Source organism: Balaenoptera musculus, chromosome 20 (genome assembly GCF_009873245.2).
Source record: "Balaenoptera musculus isolate JJ_BM4_2016_0621 chromosome 20, mBalMus1.pri.v3, whole genome shotgun sequence".
Lineage (NCBI taxonomy): Eukaryota > Metazoa > Chordata > Mammalia > Artiodactyla > Balaenopteridae > Balaenoptera > Balaenoptera musculus.
Window position 1 is genome coordinate 23,468,262 of NC_045804.1, and position 18,991 is coordinate 23,487,252.

The 18,991-nt window shown below is 40.8% G+C and overlaps 1 protein-coding gene across 1 annotated transcript in view; it reads right to left on the bottom strand.

The window, feature by feature from the left end:
• Nucleotides 1–18,991, bottom strand: part of LOC118886551 (leucine-rich repeat-containing protein 37A-like) — a 94,467-nt gene that overhangs the window by 71,141 nt on the left and 4,335 nt on the right. Inside the window, exons 3-8 of the mRNA XM_036836481.1 lie at nucleotides 18,804–18,892; nucleotides 17,059–17,144; nucleotides 14,573–14,786; nucleotides 11,773–14,500; nucleotides 9,313–9,384; nucleotides 1,897–1,968 (exon numbers count right to left, since the gene is read on the bottom strand). Of these exons, the coding sequence (XP_036692376.1) occupies nucleotides 1,897–1,968; nucleotides 9,313–9,384; nucleotides 11,773–14,500; nucleotides 14,573–14,786; nucleotides 17,059–17,144; nucleotides 18,804–18,813 (3,182 nt within the window). The 5' untranslated portion in view covers nucleotides 18,814–18,892. The remainder of the gene's footprint in view (nucleotides 1–1,896; nucleotides 1,969–9,312; nucleotides 9,385–11,772; nucleotides 14,501–14,572; nucleotides 14,787–17,058; nucleotides 17,145–18,803; nucleotides 18,893–18,991) is intronic.

The window sequence follows — 18,991 nt, forward strand, 5'->3', positions numbered from 1 at the left end:
TTTAAAAGAAATGTAGTTTTATTACTTCATGGTGCCTCCACAGCACTTTGTCATTATGGTTTGAGCTTATATGCTTATTTTCCCTGTGAGATCATGAGTTGCTAAAAGGAGTCCTGTCTTACCCATCTTCGTGTTTACAACACTAGGCATAGTGCTGATTAGCATATTCTTTTTTCGCTTTTTTATTGATTGGCTTTTTTTTTTTTTTAAAGAATGAGAGTACTTACGCTAACCTGAAATAATCAGATTATAAAGTATTACATAGTAGAAGTAATGAAGGGCCTATTCCACTGTGCAGTTATCTTATTTGTTTTTCTCCAAACTGTGTAAGGTTTGGAGCCCAGATGGCAGAGAAGAGACTAATATAAAGGTGATTGCCCCTTAAGGCTTGGAAGGTTTGATAATTAAAAGAACTATTTTTAGGGTCATGTGAGGCTCTTTATACCCACTTCCCTTAAGCCTTTTATATTTGCAAGAAGAATCTATTTGCTAAAGAGGATCATTAATTGGCTTAATAAGGATTAATGACATACACAGCTTTGGATGCCATGGACAAAGGACAAAAACTGAGCTTTTATAGCAAAAAACACAGTTATCTCCTTATCCCTAAATAAAGGAAATACGAGGCAAGCATTTCCTCTTTGATAAAGAAGCTGGAGAGGGAATTCCCTGGCGGCCCAGGGGTTAGGACTCGGCGCTTCCACTGCTGGGGACCTGGGTTCAATCCCTGGTCAGGGAACTAAGATCCCGCAAGTCGTGTGGCGTGGCCCAAAAAACAAAACAAACAAACAAACAAAAAGCAGAAAAAAAAAAGGCTGGAGAGATTTTTGTTAGGGGCATTTCTGATATGCTTATTTAGTGTAAACATTTCTAAATATACCACTTAACCATCATCTTAAACATTCTTAATATTGGTATCACAATTCCTGCATCGAAATCCTTAACAACAGTTTGTTCTTTTGGTAACTTAATGTGTTCTTGACAATACTGATTTTATTTTTAAGGTTTTTTTTTTTTTGATGTGGACCACTTTTAAAGTCTTTATTGGAGTTGTTACAATATTGCTTCTTTTTTTTTATGTTTTGGTTTTTTGGCCATGAGGCATGTGGGATCTTAGCTCCCTGACCAGGGATCGAACCCGCACCCCCTGCATTGGAAGGCAAAGTCTTAACCACTAGACCACCAGGGAAGTCCCTTGACAATACTGTTTACATACTTCATCTACTTAAATATTTAATATTTAAATGTTAATTTAATTTAGATTAAATTATCAAGGTTATGAGTCAATGGCATTCATATTAATGTAAGTGTTCTATATTTTCTTGTCCTGTAGGGGACAATTTGAGGGTAACTTTAATTCCTCTCATTTCACTAAACCAACTTTTTCAAACCTTTTCTGTAAAGACCAGATAAGTCAATATTTTAGGCTTTGCAGGCCACATACAGTCTCTGTCACATGTTTTTCTTTGTTTCTTTTTTTTCCCATTTACAGCCCTTTAAAAATCACTTTTAACTTATGGGCTGTATAAAAACGGACTGTGGGCCAGATTTGATCCATAGGTCATAAACAAAATATAAATACAGATGGAGAGTATATGAACACTTATATAACAAGGTTCATATGGGAGTCTATAATTGCTCAGACCTCATTACCACTTTTCCTCTACAACTAAAGTGTATTTTTCTATCTATACCTTGTCTGTATAATGAAAAAATTAAAAATGAATAGGAGATATATAGTGCTAGTGATGGGCTGGGACCCTACACAGACTTAAAGAATTGTAGAATTTTATTGCTAGGAGAAACTGAAGAGATTATCTAACTTGAACCCCTTAATTATTTTAGAGATAATCTACTTTATACATAAGAACTCATAAAGAAATACGATTAACTTACAAATATCGGAGGGATAGCAAGCCTTCAAAGGAGTCCTTATGTAATTCAGTCAAATAATTTTCACTGAGAACTCTGAAAAATGAAAAGGTTATTTCTGGATCAAACTGCAAAATAACTACAACTATATACCACATAGGACTAACTCGTATATGTGGAGGAAAGCTGGGTAATGGTGCCACCTAAACAACCTAATTCTTATTTAATTTAGGGATGGTGATTTCTGCTCTGTTTGCATTTAAACCTTCTTTTCACGTCCTCCTTTCTGTCCATCTCTCTCCATCACGCATGTGCACGCGTGCGCACACACACACACACACACCCACGCCCCACCCACTCTTCCCACCAAATCATATAGTTAATGCCTACTCTCTAGATCACGAAGTCTCTGTTAGAACCCAGCTCTGGGTGGCACCAACGTTGCAGAGCTGCCCTTCCCTCCTCTCTTTCCCCAAACCTTATTGGGAAGTCCCACACACAACTGTATCAGGGCAAATGAAGCCATCTGATTTTTTCCCCCATTAAACATTTTTTGAAAACTAAAATGTGCATAAAATATACATAACTGTTCAATAATTCAATTGAACAACTGTTCAACTGTTTAATAATTACAAAACAGACCCCCACGTAATACCATTCACGTCAGGAAAGAATCCTGCCAGCATCCCAGAAGACCCCGTGTGCCCTTTTCCAATCACGACCCTCTCTCTGACTTCCTAGAGGGAACCACTATCCTGACTTTAATAATAATTTCCTTGCTTTTTAAATGTAGTTTTGCCTTTTCTCTATCAGCCATAAACAACACAGTTTAGTCTTGCTTCTTCTTGAACTTTATATAAGTGGAATCATATTATATGTATTATTTTCCACATTGCTTCTTTCATTCAACATTATTTTGTAAAATTATTTTATTTTTGCCTGTAGTATGTAGTGTTGCATGTCCAACTACATGAGGCTTCTGACTATTTGAAAGTGGCTAATGTGACTGAGTTGAATTTTTAATTTAATTAATTTCAATTATTTTAAAATTAAAAATTTAAAAACTGATACTCAATGTAATTATTGGAATATGTTTATGTCAGCAACAATTTGCATATGTGATACTACATTTTTGACTGTAAATTTTATGAAATCTCAATACCGATCAAGTGTTTGTAATAAAATTTAGCAACCAAATTGTGATTTCAAAGAGTTAGTATGGGAAAATAATGTAGATTCTCTCATTAATTTTTATATTGATTACATGTAGATATGATAACACTTTGGATATTTTTAAATACTTAGTATGAAAAAAACATAGAATATCTTATTAATAATGTATATAATGATTACATGTTAAAATGAAAATATTTTGTAAATAAGGGTTAAGTAAAAGATATTAACATTTGTTTCATCTGTTTCATTTTACTTTTGTTTTTAAGTGGCTACCAGAAAATTTAAGATTAGTTATGTGGCTTGCATTATGTTTCTGATGAAGTGTATGACTTCTAAGTATGATTATACCACACTTTATTCATTCAACTGTTGGTGTATACTGAGATTTTTTAGTTTTTATTTATTAAAAACAATACTGCTGGGCTTCCCTGGTGGCGCAGTGGTTGGAAGTCTGCCTGCCAATGCAGGGGACGCAGGTTCGAGCCCTGGTCTGGGAGGATCCCACATGCCACGGAGCGACTGGGCCCGTGAGTCACAATTACTGAGTCTGCGCGTCTGCAGCCTGTGCTCCGCAACGGGAGAGGCCGCGATAGTGAGAGGCCCGCGCACCGCGATGAAGCGTGGCCCCCGCTTGCCGCAACTGGAGAAAGCCCTCACACAGAAACGAAGACCCAACTCAGCCAGAAATAAATACATAAATAAATAAATAAATAAAATTTTAAAACAAACAAACAAAAAAACCAATACTGCTTTGAACATTCTTGTATTTGTATCCTGATAACATATTTGCCTGAGTTGGTCTAGGATGTAATAGGGATAGAAAATTGTTTCCTAAGAAGTTGTGCTATTTCAAGTTGGCAGATTGAAACATGTCAAGTCTCCACCCCTTCAACTTCCACCAAAATCCCTAAGAATGACAGAAAAGATATAACTTAAGAATCACAACCTTAGCTCAATGTGTGGGAGCAGCTCCACAAATGCTCCCCTACCAGAAACGTCCTGGAGCTACCTACAGGGTGATCAGTTGGAATAGTGCGGTAGGAGAAGCCTACAGCACACATCAACCCCACATCTTTCCTCCTTGATCCAGGCAGCAAAAGGTGTCTTCCTCTAGGCAGGAGCAATTGGTGTTAGAAAGGGGGCAAGGTCCCAGAACCCTGGAAGAAAGGTGTGCACTCCCTGACTAGCCACCAGAAGTCACCTTCCACCTCTGCCTTATTCTCAGGGGAACCCATTGGGAGTAATAAGCCCCAACAGCTCATTTCACTTCTCCCCTAAAGCTGGGAAACAAACGCAGTAGAATCTCAACTACAAAGATGAATTACTCTCAGGAAGGACCAGACAATGTGAGAAAGCCAACTCCATTAAGGACAGAAAACAAAAACAAACATAAGAGCTTATAGCCAATGAATCAGAGTTAACAAAGCACAAGAGGACCTTAGGATAGCACAATTATTACCCTCAGACAGATGTAAGCAGATAGTGCATCCATCAATCAACTCAAGAATATACGAATGAAAAGTGTTAGCAATAATAAAAAATCTCAGTATATGAGAAGCAGAAATGACAGTTAAAAAATAAATTAGGAAACTGAGAGATCCAGCCAATGACTTCTCCAGAATGCAGAATGAAGGGAGCAGGAACGATTCACAGTCAAGCCTGACGCCTGGGTCTGCCAGAGGAATGTTAAGCCCTTTGCTTCCGCTGGTCTCACGATAAAGACTAGGAACATGCTGCGGGGAGGAGGGGGTGGTGTTTTGCACCTGTTTCTTATAGCTGATAAGCAGGAAGGCACATAGCCAGGATCCCAAGAGTGGAGTGAGGGAGTAGTAGAGAGAGTCAGTACAGAAGAAACTCTATAAGACGTCAAAGGTAGGTTTCTCTTGCCTGGAAGAATCCCCTTCCTTGCAGGTGATATTAACAGTGGTACATCCTTCAGGAGCCTTGGGGATCTGAGCACAGGCTATGTTGCCTTGTGAAACTATTTAAACTGAGTTCTGCATTTAAAACCTTCTGCTTTTCACTCACAGTGTCTCTTGGTCACATATTTATATTAATTCCATCTCATAGCTTAATTCCAGCTCATAACTTAATTCTTTACTCATAGCTTATGAGAATTAAAATATTACTACCTGGAAACTCTGCAACTCAGTTATGAAGGTGGTTCATATTATACAGAATATAGTCACACACATTTTTAAAAGATCACTAAAACAAAAACACAAAAGACTTCAATTCCCACAAAGAACTCTTGGAGCCCTGAGCATGCTTCAAAGACCCTGACCTCAATTGGAAATTCACCATGTTAGAAGGAATCGCAGTGATTGTCAGAAGACATGTTAGGGGGAATGGTCAACAGATGGTGCTAAGATTGATTGTTTTCTCACCTCTAAGTAGTGGTTTCATATTTCCATGGAAATGATCCAAAAAGAAAAAAACCAAATCAATATGTCCAACGACATTTATGGTAACCCTTTTCATACCTTCAAAGGTAGGAAAAAACTCTACCTCCCCATATCGCATAACCAAACTGTATGTATATACCATAAATGACATACAAACGTCACAGGAAATGATGGTATATGAAAAAAAGCTACACAAAAGTGGAACTCACATATACTGATTATAACTTTGAACGCTGACAAGGATTCAGGAAGTACAGCAAAGACATGGGGCTGATCCTCCACTCCTTATGGCACTGTCTTCTCTGATTGGCTGATGCCCATATCAGACAGGTTAGAGTTTGAATATCATGGTAGGACAGGGGGTAACCAAACAGTATGTATTTCAAATTAATGGGGTTTCTTTCTGTGAAGTTGTTTGGATGACAGGATAGTAGAAATTTTAAAAATAACAACGGTAAATTCAGCCTAGAAGTAAAGTTTAGACTGAGAATGAGTCAGTCACCAAAAAATTACCCAAAAAGGAGCTTCAAATAAGCAATAACTGAATAACTGAAATAAAATACGTTAATCTGTACAACTCCAAATATTCATTTTGACTGAAGAAAAAATTTTAAAACTATGGGGAATCAGAGTTAAAGCCAGATCTAAAACTTTCTCACACCATGAAAACATCAAAACCAGGCATGAAGTAACATTTAAGAAAGATCCATGTCTAACTTCTGACCAGGGTTCTGGTCTACGGCAATCTTCTGAATTTCACATTCATTCTTGATTCTGTATTATTGACAATTATCCTTCTCTCCACCTCTGTAACTTCTAGGAAATTGAGAGGGCTCAGGGTTTGTTTGTTTGATTGAGTTAACTATATATATAATGCAAACAAGAGGCCTTTCTGGAACTGATTTACTCTCCTTCCCCTGCTTTCTTTCTCTCCAAAGTACTTAGCAATGCTTGAAATTATACCTATCTATTTATTATACTTATATACTTATTTTTATATATTTGTCAACCCCCTGAGAACTGGGATACTTGGGCTGTTTCATTCTTGGGCCTGTAACCCTAGCATGTAAAACAGTTCCTGGCATAGAGTAGATACTCAAAAAATACTTATTGAATGAATTCAGAAAGTGACAAGTTATCAACTATCAGATACTTTTACTTAAAACAAATTATCCATTTATCGTCACTCATGAGGATAAGTACAGGAAAAGAAATGTCTTTCTTCTCCCCTACATTTGTGACTCAATCTTTTGAGACAAGAATCCTTTGGGAATTTCATAAAAGCAATGGTTCTTTTCCCTAAAAAACTGCACTTTCTTGAACACACGCAAAAGTGTGCATGCAATTTCGACTTGTGGATCATCCTTTTAGGGCAGAGGTCTGTGAATAGAGAGGACTGAATCCAGAGTGCCAAACTTGGATGGGAAATAAAATTACATCTCAGTTTTCACAAATCTCTAACTAAAATCAGCACTTCCTTCCATTATGAATGTAGGCAACAAACCACAGTAGATCAGCAGTATAGTTAATTTGGTCCCCAACAGAAATCACAGGTCATTTCATATCACGTATATGCTGCAGATACCTCGAAATATCATTTATTCTCATCACTACCCTGGAGTTATAATATTTATTAGACCTACCACTATATCTTGTTATTTAATGTGTTAAGAGAAGCATATTTATTACTGTTTCACTAATTTTAAAAATATTCTGAAAACTATTTCAATATAGTTGGTTTCCTTTGTTTTTCTATATAGTTTGACTTATTATACATTATAAAACATTATCCCAAGAACATAAGCTTCTGTAGCTTGCCAAAGAGGTATACACGGGGGAGCAGGAGGTATAAAGAAATTCTGCTTTGGGGAAACACTGACCTCAAGTTAGGAACCTCTGCTTATAAGGTAGAAACCTCAAGCTGACTTAGAAATCTTCAAACCTTACCAGACTCATGTTATAGTGTATCGCCTCCCAAACACATGCTTTTTAAAAATTAATTTTTTAATTTCAATTTATTTTTTAAAAATATGTCATATAGGGCTTCCCTGGCGGCGCAGTGGTTGAGAATCTGCCTGCTAGTGCAGGGGACACGGGTTCGAGCCCTGGTCTGGGAAGATCCCACATGCCGCAGAGCAACTGGGCCCGTGAGCCACAACTACTGAGCCTGTGCGTCTGGAGCCTGTGCTCCGCAAGAAGAGAGGCCAGGATAGTGGGAGGCCCGCGCACCGCGATGAAGAGTGGCCCCCGCTTGCCGCAACTAGAGAAAGCCCTCGCACAGAAATGAAGACCCAACACAGCCAAAAATAAATAAATTAAAATAAATTAAAAGAAAAATCACAGTTCGAGTACTTTAAAAAAAAAAAAAAGCAAAAAAAAAAATATATGTCATATATACTCACATCTCAAAATTCCAAAAATATGTAGCACACAATTCAAACTTTTTCTCTTACCTCTGTCCCTCAGTCTACCACCCCCCTCCACTCCCAGAGGAAATTAAGTTATCTATTTCTTGTGCCAAATGACTTTCATTTTTCTTACAAGTTTGGGAAATAAAATCTCCAAGTTAGATACTATCACGGGAAATATAAACTACATATACTATTTACGAAATGTGTAAATTAAAACAAATTGCCTGGTTCTAGCATTTTTTTCCTTACCAATAAGATATCCGACTAAGGGGGCATCTCTTTAAGGGTGGTCATAATACCTGTTTTTAGATTGAATGTTATGTCTTTTATTATTAATTCAGAAGTCATTTATGACTTGTCTATTCAAATTGAACTAAGGATATGACCACAGACTGTCATGAAAAATTACTTTGAATGTTTTTTTCCAAAATCACTTATGGATCTAAACTGACTTTTTCTACAAATCAATAAAAAAAATAGTAACAGAAAAATGGGCAAAGGACAGACAATTCAGAGATGAAATACAAATGTTCAGTAAACATATAAAGATATTGAAGTTCACAAGTAATACGAAAAATGCAAATTCAGATGGGACCCCTTTTATTCACCCGTCAGATTAGCAAAAAAAAGGGAGAATATCCAGTGTTGGTAGGGTGTGGGGAAATGAATGTCAACACAGCAGGATGACTGGAGTATAAGCTGGCACAACTTTTTCGAAGGCAATTAAAATTTTATATCTAAATAGCCTTCACCCCAACAATCCCATTTCTAGATAACTATTCTATAGAAATAAATGACCAGGCTCACAAAAATGCATGTACAAGGATATTCATTGCAGCAATGCAAGTAACAAGACAACTGGACATAATCTAAACATCCTTCAATAGGGGCATTATTAAACTGTGATACATTCATACTATGGAATACTATGCAGGAGTTTAAATGAATGGGGTAACCCTCTATGTACTGGGAAGGAAAGAAATCTAAGACATATCATGAAATGAAGGAATCAAGTTGCAGGATGTTACTTACGTAAAAAAAGGTGAGAAAAACACACAAACCTATTTTGCTATCTGTAAGTATGTATGTACTCAAACGTATGGAAAAGAGTCTGCAAGGATTAATACTAAACTCAAAGTAGTGGGTGGGGGATTAGGGCACAAGGAGGGTTTTCACTATACCTGTTATTTCATTGTTATCTATTGAGAATATAATCATGTATTACTTGTATAATGGAAAGTAAGTTTAAATTGTCTCTTACTGATTTTAAAGAGGTCCTGCCAAATTTAATTTTTAAAATAAACACAGAATTTCAATCATCAGGTTGCTTTGGGATATGGAAGGGGAAATACCTTTTCTCACAGGTATTGACCTCAAAATTCTGGACCAAGAAGGATCTTACAATGCAGTTAACTTTTTGTATTCATATTTGGGGAGAGTATACTCACAGCTTCTCAGTCCAGCGGTATGCCTTCCATATACTTTCATCAATGTAAGAAATAGAGTTTCCTTGGAAATTTCTGTGAAGAAACACAGTTCATATCCTTGAATAGGTAGGAAAAGAATGTAGAGAATAAGGAAAAGAATCATGGCCACCGTGTGGGGAATATTCAAATGCAGAAAAGACCAGCTTTCTAATTCCCACAGCTTATCAGCTTCCCGGTGTGCACAATTAATAAAAACATACTGTGAGGCCACTGGCACAAACAATGAGGCATCTCCTCAGAACCTGAACTTCCTATCTGTCCAATTTCTTGGATACATAATGCCAATTACTTTTTTTCCAAAATCACTTATGTGTCTAAAATGACTCCTACAAATCAATGAGAAAAATGGCAAACATTTATCAATATCAGCAAATGAATATAAAGAAATCCTATGCTGGGAACACCAAAGCTTTGGCTCAGTGCCCTCAGAATCTGTCCAGGTGTTAGAAGGATACGGGCAATTAGAAATTAGAGGGACTAATACGAAAATATCTCTTAAGCATATTGCATAGGGAAAAGCACGAGTTACTGAGCAAGGAGTAAAGTTATTACCTCATTAGGGGAACAAAATGCAAAGGAAAGAGCTCGGAAGGAAGGACACACATCAAAACAGTAACAGAAGTTACCTTATTGGTGGTAGGGAAGGTGGGGTGGAATTTTCACATTTTATCCTATATACTTCTGTGACATTTCTTTTTTTAAGCAGTGAGAATGTATCCATGAATTAGACATGTTTAAGAGAAGCTGTTAAACGCCTGAGGTTCAGTTTGAACCACTAACTCAGTGGATGACTTTGAATCTTTAGCTTTAGCTTTGTCCTCTTCCCTCAGCAACAATGTAACTGTGCAGTTTATATGCACATTTTTCACGCGAGTCAGAAATAAGTCAAAACGGATACCTGTCTGCCCATCTGCCTGAGGGACGTTTCCACTCAAACAGAGCCTTCTGGTTGCTTTATGCTCACCAATAGAAGATGCCTAAGACTGAACTCATCTCCCTCAAACTGACTCTGCTTGCCAACTGCTGGATTTCCACCTGTTATACCACCATCATTCTGCCCATCAACACATGTGATTTGTCTCTTTCCTGTACTACAATCCCCCAACTCTAGTCAATAACTACATCTTGTCAGTTTTTCCTCTGTAGTACTCTCAGGATTTTCTTTCTACTTCCATCACAACCACTCTAATTTGGCCCCTTCTCACTTTACTCCTAGATTTTGCTAAAGCATTCTATTTGGACTCCCTGAATCAAGCGTTCCTCTCTAGATCGCTCTACATATGAAATCTAAAATCAGCCTCTTGTTTTAATCATTTGTCTCTCTTGCTTGAAAACTTGCATGGCTCCCCATATCTCAGAGCGTAACTTTCAAACCCCCATTGCCGATAGCCAAGGTTTTTCATAATCCTATCTTTCATTGTTGCCTAACCCAATTCTTTACAGCCAGACTAATCTATTAAATTCTGGTCATCCCTGCAGTCACACCTTTGCCTAGACTGTACTGTCTATTATTTTTCTGACAAATCACAGCCAATCTTTAAGTCCCAGCTAAAGATTTAGCTTATCCATGCAGCATTCCGTGACCTCCACACCCCTGTGATTACAGGTTCTGGTGAATTACAGCACCTATCTGTATTTCTCTGAATACTTAATTATATATTACCTCCCTTTTAAGGCATATCCCCTTTCTCCCCACTTGTCATTGTCATGTTCTGGAGACAATGCCATAGACTTCTGTGGCTCCCACAGTACTTAGCCCTGGGTTGGGCACAAAATGGGTGCTACATATAGAAAGCCAGGGGACAAAGATGAGTTCTAGATATAACTGAGGGATTGAATAATAATAATAGCTAACACTAAAATATATGCTAGGCACTGATAGAAGACCTTTACCTATATTAACTCATCTAAATCTCCCAATGAGATTGGAGTCATTGGGAGATTTAGGAGTCATAGGAGTCATCCTATGAGAGGATGACTACCATAATCCCCATTTTACAGATGAGGAAATTGAGTCATATAGCTAATAAATGACAGACCTGGGTTCAAACCCAGGTAGTCTGGCTCCGGAATCTCTACTCTTAACCACTTTGTTGTATTACCACCAATGAGATGGGGAGAGGGACATGTCGCTGTAAAGAGGATGGAGTAAAGAGGGGAGAAGAGTAGATGTTAAGGAATTAAAGAATGGGGTAAAAAAATGGAGAAGGAAAAAATAAGGGCAATTAAAAGTAAAAGACTGGAGGAGAGGGAAAAATAGTAAGAAGGAGAATGAAGACAAGGAATCATTGACAAACAAAAGGTGGAAACAGAAAGTCAGTCAATGTGGGCTGGGGAGATAAGGAGGACCCAGGAAGACCTGAAGAAAGGCTGCCATGTCAGGCAGGATGCAGAGAACAAATGAGGAAAGGCGATTCTTACATGATGGTGAAGGTGCCGTTGTAGGCGTTAGGCTCTGGCTCAGGCACTCTGTGGAGCTTCTGCTTTGGGCTGAGAACGACACACGACAGTGTCTCATTTTTGCAGGTACAGAGCTCACATATGCTGATGTTTGTGGTGGCATTCTGTTCTGGCTGCTTCTTTCCTGGGGTATATTTTACACCAGGAAGACCAGTGGGTACCGAATACTGAGTCGAAGGAACTGTCTCAGATGGCCTTGGTTGCTGAGATATGTTAACTCCCAGGTCCCCAGGTGGAACTGTGACTTGAGTCAGGTTTGGCTGTGCAAGTGTCACCTCAGGGTGTTTTGGAGGGGGAGCTGTAGTCTGCTGCAGGGCTGTAGAATGTTCAGACTCTGTAGTAGGTTCTGGAGTTGTGGTAAGCCCCTGGTCTAAAGGTTGAACTCTGACACTGGGTGATGTTGGAGGCTCAGTGTGATCCTGATCTGGTGCTGGAACTATTGGGTTCTGATATACTGGAGGCTGAGCTACAAAAACCTCCTTAGGTGGTTCTGGAGGCTGGGTTAAGGTCTCCTGCATGGTTGGAGAAGGTTCATCCTCCTTAGTGGGTTCGGGCCTTATGGTCAGTTCAAGGTCCAAAGGTTGAATTGTGACCTCAGTCAAGGTTGGATGCTGAGCCTGAACATGCTCTGGATTTGGAAATGTCACCTCGGGGTATGTTGGTTGAGTTGGGGCTCCCTGCTGAACTGGAAAAGGTTCAACATTTTCAGTGGGGGTTGGATGCTGATCTGAAACCTCTTGCTGGACTGACAAAGGTTCCAACTGCTCAGGGGACACTGTAGACTGAGCCGAGGTTTCTTGTTGGGGTGGAGAAGTTTCAACCTCATTAGTGAACGCTGGAGTTACGATAAGTGCAAGACCCACAGGTTTAACAGTGACATCGGGCCGCTGCAGAAGCTGAGCTTGATCCTGACCTAGAGGAGAAACTGTTGTCACATGATGCTCCGGAGAGAAAACTACAGTCACATTAGAGAGCTCTGGAGACTGAGTTGGAGAGGATTCAACCTCACCAGGAGACTGTGGATGCTGAGCTCTGGCTTCCTGCTGAGGTGGAGAAGGTACAACCTCAGGAGCCTGTGGATGCTGATCTGGAGTCTCCTGCTGGGTTGTGGCAGGTGTAACTTCTTCTCCAGGATGCTCTGGATACTGAGCTGGGGTCTCCTCTTGTACTGAAGGTTTGTTATGTGGACCGGCTTCTGGAGATTGGGCTGAAGCCTCCTGTTGAACTGGCAAAGGTTCAACCTCCTCAGGTGGCTGTGAAGGCAGCGTGGGGGCCTCATGCTGGGTTGTAGAAAATTCTGCATTAGTAAGGGGCCCTGAGGCCTGAGCTGAAGGCTTCTGCTGATTTGGAGAAGGTCCCACCTCTGGCGTGGGTTCTTTTGTTATGGTAAGCTCCACATCTGCAGGTTTGACAGCGACACTGGAGAAGTTTGAATGCTCAGCATGATGGTGACTTGGAGGTGAAACTGTCATTTCGAGATGCTCTGGAGGTTGAGCTGGCTGTTCCTGTTGAGTTGGAGAAGGTTCCACCTCCCCTGAAGAAGGCTCTGGAGGCGGAGCTGGTTGCTCCCGCTCACGTGAAGGCTCAACCTCTCCAGGAGGCTCTGGAGGCTTAGCTAAGGTCTCTTGTTGGGTTGGAGAAGATTCTCTCTCCTCAGGATGCTCAAGAGGTGGAGCCAGGGCCTCCTGCTGAGCTGTAGGAAGTTCAGCTTCCGTAGTGGGCTCTGGAGTGATGGTAAGTCCCAAATCCAGAGGTTGAAGTGTACCACTGGGCAAGTTTGAATGAGCGTGACGCTGAACGCCAGGTAGAGATGCTACCTCATCACTCACTGGAATTTGAAGTACATACTCAGTAGGGAACCCTGGAGTCTCACTTGGGGCCTCTTGATGGAGTAGAGAAGGTTCAACCTCCTCAGGGAGCTCTGGAGGCTGAGATGGGGCCCGCGGCTGGACTGGCGGAGGTTCAACCTCCTCAGGGCTCTCTGGAGGCTGAGATGGCGTCTCCTGCTGGACTGGAGAAGGTTCAACCTCTTTAGTGACCTGTGGAGTTATGGTAAGTGCCAGATCCAGAGGTTTAACAGTGACATGGTACAAATTTGACTGCTGAGCTTCATTTACCCCATGATGTGCTACTGGTTGAACTACAACCTCCTTAAGTGTCTCCAAAGGCTGGGCTAGGGCCTCCTGAGGACTTGAAGTTTCTAGTTCCTCAGGGGCCTCTGAAGGCTGAGATGGAGCCTCCTGATGAAGTGGAGGTGGTTCTACCTCTTCAGTGGGCTCTGGATGCTGAGCCTGGGCCTCTGCCTGGGGTGAAAAAGATTCAACCTCCTCAGGGGTCTGTGGATGCTGAGCAGGGGCCTCTTGCTGGGGTAAAGATTCAGCCTCCTCAGTGCGCTCTGGATGACGAGCTTGGGCCTCCTGCTGGGATGGAGAAATTTCAGCTTCCTCAGGGGGCTCTGGAGGTTCATCTGGGCTCCCCAGAAAATCTGTAGGTAGCCTCTCCTCAGGATAAAAGGCATCCATACTGGGATCTAAATAATCACCCTGCAACTGTTGTTCTAGACCCTGAATTTTTTTTTCAAACTGGCCTGTAGTTCCAACAAATTTGGCAAGCCGTTGATGCTGAACTAGATCTTTCTTCAGGTTTGGGGGTGAAACAATAAACTTCACTGGTTTTGAGCTCTTACTACCTAGAGGTGGAACAAGTATTTCGAATGATTGGTGACCTTCAGCCTGATCTAGACCTACGTTTTTACTCTTACTTTTGTGTCGAGAAGGCAGAACCAAGGCCTGATTCTGATTCCAATCCAGCACTGGAACTTCCTCTGGGAGCTTTTGATGTTGGGTTTGCTTGTTATTCAGATCCTGATGTGGAACAGCAAACTGATCTGGCCCTGTAGGCAGCTCTCCAACCGAATCCGTGTCCGGGTATGGAACCTCAGTCTCAGTCAACTCCTGATGAGGCGGGGCCAACATCTGGACTGGAGACGAGGACGTCAAATAATTAAAGCCCCCGGCTTCTGCCAGGGGTGTAAGGGCATGGGGCAATTTGGGAGGGGGGTCTGAGGCGTATGAAGACCAAGCCTCGGTCAGCCGCGCGGGGTTGGGTGTCACCTGGACGGGGCCCAGGGCCCACTCCGGAGGCTGAAATGCCAGGACTACTAGCCACAGTTGTTGCCACGTGAGGAAGAGCCGTGGCAACCAAAGGCGCAGCCGGGACATAACACGCGGCGGCTCCCAGGCGCAGTGACCCAGGCCACTGAGGAGCTGGAGCCACATCCTGCGTCCGAGCTGAACTGCTATGCCAGCGCCGACGCGAGGGCTCACGTCAGCAACCGCGTGCCCCTCCCCCGCCTAACGTCCCACCCGTTATTTATGACGTGTTTAGTTCCGCCACCACCATTATTAGGTTCCTGGGGAGATCCAATGCGCGCCACCAGAGTGGGCCTTTTTCCCAGAGTCCCCAGGGCGCAAGCCATTCTTCCCCTTGCAAAAGCGACAATTACCTCCTGACGGGCCCTCTTCCCAAGCCCTCCCTGCCCTCCCTGGCCCCAAACAAGGAGGCGGGATTTGGGCTGCAGACCCGAGTGGCCCCAAACTCCAGCGGCCCAGGGGTGGCGGGGGGTTGGGAAGGATGCAGAGCTTCCCAAGGAAACCACAGGACCTGGCATTCTGGGAAATTCAAAAGTGCTAGTCCAGTTCTGGCAATGTGAACTCTTCCTCCTCAAAGCTCAAGTCTGAGAGGCATTCTTCCTCCCTTTGGCCACACGGCTGACAAGAAAAGTAGCTGACCTGCAAAATGAGCACCAGTTAGGGTGGCGGGAAGGGAACACACCTTACAGTTACTCTAAAATGTTGCCATTTCCTCCAAACTCTCAGTATTCACGTCTCATTATTAATTCACCACTCTATTATTAGGGGTTACCACTGAATCAGTGATGACTCCAGAACTTCTGTAGGAGGGCTTTGGGGCAGGTGAGCAATTCATTCTGGGAAAGAGAGTCTAAAACCAAGTGTACGGGCCTTTACATTAGCATGGGAAAACTTCCCCCATCCCACCTTGTCTCAACAGAGCCGTTAATCTAGAAAAAACTACAGTGTCGCTTTTCAGAGGTCTACCCTGTGTGCACACATGGAGAAGACACTTAGAATGTTAAAGTCAGCATGGTAAGTAATTTTCTTGAAATACTGTAACTAGCATCCAGTTTACTTTCTTCACAGTCCTTTTCATAATCTATTTAATTTTAGTCCTTTTTAATTGTCTGGTACACCTTTAACACCTAAACTCCAAGAGAGAAGGAGCTTCATCTTATTTCCAGTGCCTAGCACATAATGGTTTCTAAATGGAACTGATTCCAAGATTGGCCTCATTTAGGAATGGATCTGTTGTTATAATCAGCTTTCCGAAATCTTTAGTATCAATAAGGAATCCTTTCCTCTCACATTTCACAGGAAGCTAGACTTCTTAAAGCCCAAACATGGAAACGTTTGAAGTTTCCTTGACTGATTTAAATTGAATTAAATTAATTATTTTGTACAGGAAAAACTTTCAAAATTTTTACATTTTTCAGAACAAAACCACCTTTTCTTTCTCTACTTTCTTCCCTTCAAAACAAACTTTGCAACATTGGGGTGAGTTAAATAATCAGAAATCTAGCCCCAAATTAAGCTCTCAATGACATGAAACACATTTTTTGCTCCTTTTTAACAAAAATCCTATATGCAGTACATTAATGTTTTCTTTTAGAAATTACGTTGACAACTTAATCCCTAATTCGAGGCATCCATATAATTGATTTACAGAAAGGTTCTTCCGCAAAATATTTAACACCAGATATATATGAGATGCTGAGATCTGGGTAATATACCTTACTTGAAAGGCATGAATAGTTTTTAAACACTGTAGCATAATCACACTTAAGGCCATAGTTACTTTGTTCCCAAATCCCTGCAATTCTATTTGAGGGGAGTTCTAAAAGGCCTGTGTCTTCTCCTGTGTCCACAACTGTAGACGTACACTGATGGCCCTCAATCCTGCTCTCCAAACTTCAAATAAGGGGCCAGAGACAAGGCTCGGGACTTGGAGAAGTCCTAGAAATTCCCTGCCTCAAAAGCAGTTTCAGAGTTTCACATTTTCCGAAGGTTGACAGAGCTGAGTAGACATGCCAAAGTCTTCCAAATCCTGCTGGTTGTTTTGAATTATGGCTACACTGGCTGTGTAGCCCCTTGAGTTTTTATCTCCACATACTTGAATTAAATCCTGTTGTTCCTCTTCGGTTCTAGCATCTGTGACCTCTTCACAGGGTCTATATGCCACAGCTATTTTACCACTTTCTGAAATAAAGTTAACAAGGATCAATTCAGAAGTTTTCTTGTTCTAAAACTTCCTGTATACAATGGTAGCACCCAATACTTAGACATTCTTTTGATTTCTAAAAGCAGAAAATAAGAGCATTTTCCTAGAAGTGCCCTCATCTGACACTTCAGTTTTTATCATAATTATTTGTGAAAAAATATATGAGAAGTGTCAACTTTGGTTCAAAAACCTTTATGATCTTAGAAATAAGAACTAAGGAATAATGACATAGGAATTAAAAGCTGTGGAAACAAAAATGTTCAATCACAATACAATTAAATAGGAAGGCATTAGGTGGGGGTCAAAGTGAATTCAAACCTGGGATAGGTACCACTGGACTACAATAGATACTTCATATTAGAAGCAAGGCAAGTGCCTACTCCTTGGGACCAAAATTCTACCAGATACGATGAACAAAGCTTTGGAGACAGAGACAGAGAGAGAGGGCATTTGAACACTCTACTGGCAGAAACTGGCCCATGTACCTTTTGGACAATACAGCTTTCCTCAAGGCAAGCTAGAGCCACCAGGCTTTTTGGTCTAAGGAGTTTTGAGTACATATAGGAATACCTTTGCATATTAGGGACAAACAACCCAGACATTTAGTTTGGTTCTTAGAGGTTGTTACCCAGAGTTGACAGCTGATGGAGATTCTGCCTGATGACCAGGGAAGTCAAACTTCACTGGAAGGACTGCTCAGGCTGGAAGGCCAAGACCAATCCAGGGTCAACTCTTACAAGCAAATAAGGTCTCTGACAACTTAGCTAGGATTTCTCAGTCTCTAAGCCTGCAGGGCTGTGAAGCAGCGGAGCAATTCTGTTCCGGGAATCTACTAATCATAAAGTTTCCTTTGGGCACAGCCTGTCACATTCTCACCGCTGTATAACTAACTCGATAGGGAACACAGTCAATGCTATTCAGTAGCATGACCACTTTCAAGGCTCACAAAAACGTAGCCGATTATTATATAAGAATCATATTCACCCAATATATCAGAAATGAAAACTGAAATTAAATGGATTCCAAAAACATAATCTAATAAACTCTTCAACAAGAAAACAACAATGATAATAATAATAGTCAATATATTTTGTCTCCTTACTATGTTTCAGGCATAGTTCTAAGCTTTTGACATTCATCATCTCATTTACTCTTACAATATCCCCCATTAGGTGATAAGCTGAATTACTAACCCTATTTGCAGATAAAGAAATTGCAGCTTAGAGACATTAAATACCTTCAAATGTCTCCGGCTAGGAAAATCTAAAATTGCAACAACAACAACAAAAAATTCTAAGAGACAAAGTTAGGACTCAAACACAGGTGTCCAAGGCTTATAATCACTACACTATTCTGTATGATAAGCAAGCAATTGAGGAAGAACTGGATCAAACACTTTCTGTATGAACTGAGGCAAGTCATTCTACATCTAAACACCGGGGACAATAATAGTTGCTGTCGTTTTTCTCATAAATGCCACAAAGAACAAATTTAAGACTGCTGCTGTGAAAGCATCTGGTGAATGAAAGAATACGTAATGTTTTAGATAACCATTATTTTCATCCAATCAACTTTTCAAATAAGTTTATTTGCTCACTGAAACTGAATCACTTCAAGGACAATCAAAAAGGTCTTACCTAAACACATTTCTGGAATGCATCTGTCATAGCCTTGTGGATAGCAAGCTTCTGGGTTCCCTTCCTTTTCATAAGGAATGATAATGACCCTAAATCCAACCAAAACAGATGAATTTAAAATGCCTATCTGAATAACTGATTTCTAGGTTATGTGTTTAAAACTAAAAATGCATCTGTCATTCTTAGAT